The sequence below is a fragment of the Ipomoea triloba genome, chromosome 12 (genome assembly GCF_003576645.1).
Source record: "Ipomoea triloba cultivar NCNSP0323 chromosome 12, ASM357664v1".
Classification (NCBI taxonomy): domain Eukaryota; kingdom Viridiplantae; phylum Streptophyta; class Magnoliopsida; order Solanales; family Convolvulaceae; genus Ipomoea; species Ipomoea triloba.
Window position 1 is genome coordinate 13,911,679 of NC_044927.1, and position 8,076 is coordinate 13,919,754.

General features: G+C 40.5%; 1 protein-coding gene across 1 annotated transcript; it reads right to left on the minus strand.

Annotated features, from left to right (window-relative positions):
* Positions 1-1,384: 1,384 nt before the first annotated feature.
* On the minus strand, positions 1,385-4,492 carry LOC115999410. Its single transcript, XM_031239260.1, has 3 exons — positions 4,378-4,492; positions 2,253-2,666; positions 1,385-2,022 (listed from the first exon to the last, which is right to left on the minus strand). The coding sequence occupies exons 1-3, from the start codon at positions 4,490-4,492 to the stop codon at positions 1,385-1,387; spliced, it is 1,167 nt and encodes a 388-aa protein (XP_031095120.1).
* Between the last annotated feature and the right edge of the window lie 3,584 nt (positions 4,493-8,076).

The window sequence follows — 8,076 nt, forward strand, 5'->3', positions numbered from 1 at the left end:
GCTACTATTGACTGTGCTACTATTGGTTGAGCTACTATTGACTGTGCTACTATTGGTTGAGCTACTATTGACTGTGCTACTATTGACTTCTGACTTTGGACTTCGGTCCCTGTGATTGGGTTGATTACCCCTGTGATTGGACTTCGGTCCCTGTGATTGGGCTCATCACCCCTGTTTGACTCGTGACTCTTGACTTCTGACTATGTGGTTTGACTTGGTTTGGTGGTTGGCTTGGTTTTGGTTGGGAGGTTGGAGTTGGGTTCTTTCTTGATGGGTGGTTGTGAGTCCTTTGCGTTATTCGGTTGATATCTTGTTATTCTTGTTGAGTTGGTTGAGTTAGTATCTCGGTTGTTGGTTCGTTATTGCATTATGCTTTCGTTATTGGATATTGGCTTTGTTCAACTGAGTCTTGGTTATTGATTTGTTCAGCTTGTTGTTGTTGAGTATCCGTTTTGAACTATTGTACAGTTCGTTGGTGTTTATACTCTATATGGGTGTGTAAACCTATTTACAAGCTTATGTATATCTATATCTCCTTGCGGGTGTGAATGGTGGTTACTTAGCAGTCTTTTGCTAATGGTTCTTTGTATGTTTTCCAGGTTTGCCTTAAAGTCTATGCGTGAGCGCGATAGAGATACACCCGTATGAGGAGGCTTAGATAGTGGTGATGTTCTTAGATTTACGCTTTGGCCTGTGAGCCATTTGAGACTTTATAAACTCTTGACTAGTGTTTGGATAATGCTGAACATGATTTGAGGATTATCGTTTATACAGTTCAGTTCTTTATGGTTAGCCTGTGCATCTAGGCTGTGTTTTTTTACTTAGATGTGGCATGACGCCCCTTAGGTTTTAAATTCGCTTCCGCTATGTTCTGTTTGGTTGAGTTAGGCAGCTGTTGTGTTGAGATTTTATCTATCTCAGCCTGTGTGAGGTTGGGGGTGTCACAACATTGGGATGAGTGGTCCATGATGTACACTCCTAGTTACTTCCTGGATCATCTCACCTGGGTTGCGGGCAACTGGCATCTTGTATGGGGGACGTACTCCGAACCGGAGTACCGCCCCTTAGAAGAGGATGACTGATTAGAAAGGTTATGGGAGGAACCCTTTTTTTTGTGTACATGTATCTTTTGTAGCCATGATGAACTTAGCTGGCTAGTAAGTTGTAATTAAACTCTTGTATATATTCTGGTAGTTAGTGTAGCTACCCCTTTTGCTCACCTATATATATATGTATGAAGATATGTTGGGTAATGATGATGATGATGTGAAATAGTTTTCTTGTTAGCCTGTGCACCTAGAGTGAACTCTGTCTGGTCTTGGCTGGGTTTAGTCTAGGTGTGGCGGTAACTACTCCGGATGTACGGTATAGCCGAGCCGGGGTGTTACATGCACAGTCCCATCGAGTGATCTATGTTTCTCAATAACATCACCGGGGAGCCAACCTTTAAAGTTAAAGCATGGTTAGGGATTCCAGAAGCTTTTAACCCATTTAGAAATTCAGGAGTGTGCATATCATTTAGGATACCATCACTTGAATCAGATTTGCAGACGGTGTCGCAACTTAGATAGGTCTTGCTTTCAGCGACATGCAAATCAGTCATATACTCATTGATTGCATTGACCACATCTAGTGTTGGAGCCAAAATTGCCCGACTTTCCATGTATTCTTGCTGACAACAACCCTCCTTGAACATTGGGAATATGCTATCAACAATTGTGACTATGTGATCACCAGTGGATGGCAACAACATTTCATTAGGGATTTGGACGTTTGCATAACCATCATTAGGCCCCCCCATTGTCCCATCTCCGATAGCAGCTAACCATGACGCAAATTGTTCAACCTTTTGCATATCCACTCCTGGTTCCCTGTTGTTCAGTCTTAGATTCTTTGTTAACCTAAGAACTTTACAGGATTCGCACAGATATGAAGAGTTGATTGAAGCTGAAACAATATCTTGCCTTGAACCTTTAGGGACGACTGGCAAAATTTGTCTGAAATCACCGCCAAAACCACAGTCTTTCCACCAAAAGTTTTTTTGTTACTATGAGGATCACTGAACCGCAAGAGATCACACAATGTCCTATCAAGTGCCTCGAAGCAGTGTTTGTGCATCATTGGTGCTTCATCCCATATTATAAGTTTGCACTTGATAATTAATTCGGCAAGGTGGCTGCCCTAAGTGATGTTGCATGTGGAATCTTCGGTAACACCAATCGGTATTGCAAATCTTGAATGTGCAGTTCGACCTCCTGGCAAAAGCAAAGATGCAATACCGCTAGATGCAACGTTGATGACAATATCACCCTGTGACCGTATTTTTGCTGATAAAGCCTTCCAAACAAATGTTTTCCCTGTACCACTGTATCCGTATACGAAGTAGAGGCCCCCATTCTGTTGCTGGATATCATGTAGAATAGTATCGTATACAACAGTTTGCTCATCAGTCAATTGCTTTTCCATCAACTCACTCTCATCTCTTAATGCAACACGATCATAATTGAGCTCAGCAAACAACAGCCGATTATCACATCGCCATTCTGAATCATAGTTTGGAATTGGCATTTGAGGATAATCGCTCAAGGTCTTGTTGTACAACTGTAATAATCGCTCAATTTCAATTAGCGCCAAATTCATCTTGTCATCATTAGATAAACACAACTCTGAATTTGTAAAAAAAAATGTCACAAAAATAATTTAAAAAAATTCTACAACATAAAGAGTATATTAAATAACCTTTTCACATACCTCTTTCTTGCAACACTCTGCGTCTGTTATATTGTACATTGATAGACGCCAAAAGTACCTATTTATCTATAACTTACTAAGTTAATTTCTTGCTAAAAATAAGTCTTAGAGAGTGCAATTACGTGTTTACATGCTATTTTACTAACAAATTGCAAAAGAGTTCTGTGTGGAGTGTTTTGAAGAATTCCCACAGGAATGAAGGCTGAAATCAACCGAAAAGGAGCATAAATCATTGAAAGGAAGAATTAATCCACACGGGAGCACACGAAGACCAAACCGGAAACAACAAAAGGAAACGAAAATGAAGAAACCACGCCCACAAGCCTCACACGCGTGTGAGCTGGCGTGGAAATATTCCAGTAACCGTCCACGCCAGTCCATACGCGTGTGGTAGACGTGGGGCGGCACCAGAAAAGCTGCGCGATGTTTTAGTATTTAAGGGACATTTCAGCTAGGTTTAAGGAGTCTTTTGTCACATTTTCCATTCTACATTTTTAGGTTAGGTTTAGATAGGATTAGGAGGGAAGGAGGAGCTTCTTGGAGAAGAGAACTAGATCTGCATAGCCTTGAAGATCTTTTGGGTAATTTCTTTGATAAAAGACTTGTTTTCTCTTTGGCTTCGTCTTACTTTTCCTTTTTCCTTAAAGTTTTTTGCTTCATATAGTGATCTTGTAGATATGCTTTTCTATTTTGATGCTTTGATGTTGCTAAAGCCTATGAGAGGCTAATCCCTAGGATAGGGGCTAGATTGAATTGATGATTGGTGTTCATGATCTGATTTGATGAATGGGTTTGATTTCTTTGGGGAATGTTGAATTTGTGTGTATGTTTTGTATGGTCATGTTAGATCGAGGGCCCCGATCTCTCCAAGAGTATAGGATCATCTCTTTGGCGAGATATCGCAAAGAGATGTAGCCCACTACCCACATCTCCCGCTCTCAATATGAGAAGATGAGATCCGGAGGGAACTTGTAGACAAAGTGTTTGATAAAATTCCCCAACCGACTGAGGATTGGGAGCTTGAGTGTGACGCCACTCAAGACAATGTTCCAAGCTCCTTCAACCATAACTCAAAAGAAATCAACACTCTACCTTGTGCTTTAAACCAATCTCCATGGCATCTTAGCCCCATCCGCCTTTATTTCCCTTTGTTTACTCTTTATTTCATTAACCTTTGCCCTCTTAATATTTCCTTTTTACCAAAATCCACATGATCCATCTTAACGTTATTCAAACAAACCAAGGTAGCAAAGTCGTATATTCTCTAATTTGCCATCCGCGAGAGATACGACACTCGGGGAGTTCATGACTCTTCGTTTTAACACCCCTCATACCTTCACTATCCACTCACCTATACGAACAATCGTTCAAAATGGCGCCGTTGCCGGGGATGGCAAACGGTGAATTTAAAGTTTTACTATCTTGAATCGTTTGGATAACTTGTTTACTTTGTTTTCTTTTGTCTCGTTTTATTACCAATTACACTTCCGCACCCAACCACACACTATTTGAGCTAATCTGTGAAAGGAGTTACCTCTTGTGCTCCGATTCCTTGCCTGAAAATTTGTTTGCAGGAATTTCTTCGATAGAATCATGGATCTACCGCACCCTAATGATCAATCTTACCATAGTCATATACCATACGGAAGAAATCCCTACTATCCTTCACCACCCCAACCTTCATACCCACCACCTCAATACCATCATAACTACCATTTTCCCTACCTACCTTCTTTCCCATACTCACTACCTCCTCCACCAATTTATTATCATGAACAAGCGTACGTTACACAACATTTTCAACCCCAGAGATATCCTACTCACGAGATACCTTCCTACTCACGAGATACCTTCTTTTTACCCTCCAATGCATTGCGACGAGCCAAAACATCAAAATCCTGAAATTTTTGCGAGCTGTGATCCTGCTACGAGATCCACACGCGTGTGCGCTGGCGTGGGAGCTCACTAGAACAATTCCACGCCGCGTCACACGCGTGGTGAGGACGTGGACGGATCATATGCACATGCCTATTCTTCTACTTCCTTAGAGCAGCCTCTTTCACCTAAAAACAACCAAACCACCCTCGAACAACGTTTAAATGATTTCATCCAAGAAGCGAGGGAGGAGAATGCCAGACTTAAAGAAACCATTACTAAAGAGATGCTGGGAGAAATTCAAGAACTACGCCACGAAACACTCTCACCGCTCCACACGGTTGAGAGCACACTCGCAAAGATTATGGAAATGATCCAATCTCAAGGAGAAACAGATGTGAACGCCGTAACACTGAGAAGCGGGAGAGCACTTCTAGACGTTGTTCTACCTCCACCGCAATCCATTCCAACGGAAGAGCCATGACTGGACAATGAGGAGACCACCAATTCAACGCAAGCCGAACGAGCTCTTGAAGAAGAACTCAGGAAGGAAGAAATACAACCACAACCTTCTCGGAAAGGAAAAGAAGTCATGCAAGAACCACCGCCTGTGCCAAAAGCAAAACTTCCGTTCCCTCAGAGATTCCGCACAGATATCGACAACGCCAAATACGACAAATTCCTACAAATGCTACGCTAATTACACATTGATATGCCATTCATCGATCCACTAGGAGATATGCTGAGGTATGCCAAATTCCTTAAAGATCTTCTATCTAATAAAAAGAGATTAGCTGAAACTGCTACTATTGTGCTAGGAGAGGAATGTTCTGCTATATTGCATAAGGATGTGCCTAGAAAATTAAAAGATCCTAGAAACTTTACTATACCTTGTAATATAGGAGGAACGACTTTTAATAGAGCCTTGGCAGACCTAGGTGCTAGCATCAATCTAATGCCCTTTGCATTATATCGACAATTGAATCTAGGAACCCTTAAGCCCACACGCATGAGCATTCAACTAGCTGACCGATCCACCAAATACCCTAGGGGTATAGTGGAAGATGTTCTAGTTCGAGTTGATAAATTTATTTTTCTAGTGGACTTTGTAATCTTAGATATGGACCCAGATGTGGAGATTCCTCTCATCTTGGGCAGACCTTTCTTGGCGACTGCTAGAGCTTTAATAGATGTGGGAGAAGGCAAACTCGTTATCCGTGTAGGAGACGAGTCTGCTAGCTTCGTCGTGACTAAAATGATGAAATATCCTTTAGATGGTGATGAATGCTTTTTTCTTGATTATGTGCATGATGAAATTGATTATCTGTGTGAAGTACCTAAAGCTAAGAGGCATGATTTTAATTGGGAATGCCCCATAGGTGCTAAAAGTTATAATGAAAGTACTTTTGAGCATGAGCTTAATTCTTTACATATTGCTTTACACCGAGAGGTCGATCGTTTTAATTTGCTTAATAGTGATTGTGTCTCTGAATTTGTTGAGAATATAAACTTTGTTGGTGAAGTCTTAGAGGGAATGGTTGGAAATGACGGGGATGAATTTGATGAAATTAAGGAGGAATATGATGATGAAAGTGAGAATAGGGAGGAAGACAATGAGATAATGCATGAAGGAGAATTAAAACCTTTACCTGCTCATCTTGAGTATGCCTATTTAGGAACATGGAAAGAATTACCAGTTGTTGTTGCAACAGATCTTTCAGAAAGACAAAAAGAACAACTGATAACAGTGCTTAAAAGAAACAAAGAAGCTATAGGTTGGAAGATGACTGACTTGAAGGGGATTAATCCAGCCATTTGCACACATAAAATTCTATTGGAAGAAGGATCCAAACCTATGGCGCAACCGCAGCGTCGACTTAACCCGAACACATTTGAAGTCGTGAAAAACGAGGTGATCAAACTTATGGCTGTCAGAATGATCTACCCGATTTCGGACAGCACATGGGTCAGTCCAACTCACGTAGTACCAAAGAAAGGAGGAATCACAGTCACTGAGAATGATAATAAGGAGTAGATTCCTACAAGAAAGATAACCGGATGGAGAGTCTGTATCGACTATAGAAAGCTCAACGAAGCTACCCGTAAAGACCACTTCCCGTTGCGCTTTATAGATCAAATGATTGAAAGAGTAAGCGGGTACGGTTACTACTGTTTCTTGGACGGAATGAGCGGATACTTTCAAATTCCAGTAGCCTTGGAGGATCAACAGAAAACAACATTCACTTGTCCGTTCGGTACATTTGCTTACAGAAGAATGCCATTTGGTCTCTGTAACGCCCCTGCCACCTTCATGCGTTGCATGTTGGCTATTTTCGAAGATTTCATTGGCGATTTCATGGAAGTTTTCATGGACGATTTCACAATTTTTGGGGAAACTTTTGAAGAATGCCTTGGAAATTTGGAAAAAGTTTTGTAACGATGCCAGCAAATGAATCTAGCATTATCATGGGAAAAATGCTATTATATGGTCACAGAAGGAATTGTGCTTTGACATAAAATTTCAAAAAAAGGAATTGAGGTTGACAGAGCTAAAACAGCAGTTATTGAAACCTTACCACCACCGCACAACGTGACATCTCTGAGAAGTTTCTTGGGACATGTGGGATTTTATAGAAGATTTATTAAAGACCTCTCAAAAATTGCAAGACCGTTGACCAAACTGTTAGAGAAGGACTCAATGTTTGAATTAAACAAGGACGCAATGAGAGCATTCCAGAATTTAAAGGATGCCATGGTACATACTCCAATCCTTGTAGGACCAAAATGGGATCAACCCTTTGAGTTGATGTGTGACGCGAGCAATTTCGCTGTTGGAGTTGTGCTAGGACAGAAAAATGATAAGAAATTTTAGCCTATCTGTAATACCCCGTATTTTCCTAACATTATTATTTTATCATAAGGTGTTGACATTCATAAGTTATGATCTTCAGATGCTTCAAAGGAATTTTTATAAGGAAGTATAGTTGTTATTAAGTTGCGATCGTTCGTGCCGGTCAAGAACCGTAAAATTTTTGAGGACGAATTTTCAGTTCGGATTTCCTTAGGAAATGGATGATTATGCATATTAGGACTAAGTATGAACTTCCTGCTTAGTTAAGTTGAAATTGGACGGAGTATAAGGGTGAAAATTTGTTGTGATCGTAGCATCGCAGAATTTCGCGGTGTACCGAACCTAGCCCAATTTTGAGTTTTAGACTGGAATAAATTTTTGGTTTCGAAAATTTTTGGATTTAGATTATTTTCTACCGAGAATTCATCTGTTTCAATCCCGGTCAGTATAAGCTAAGATATTTATTCTACTTACCACTAGAAAGTGACACATGTCACTAATTTTCACCATGTATTATTATTATATCATTTTAGAGATGATATAACTAGCTTAAGTCTTCAATTTTATCCATTTTCCCCTCAAAAATTCGAAATTTCCAA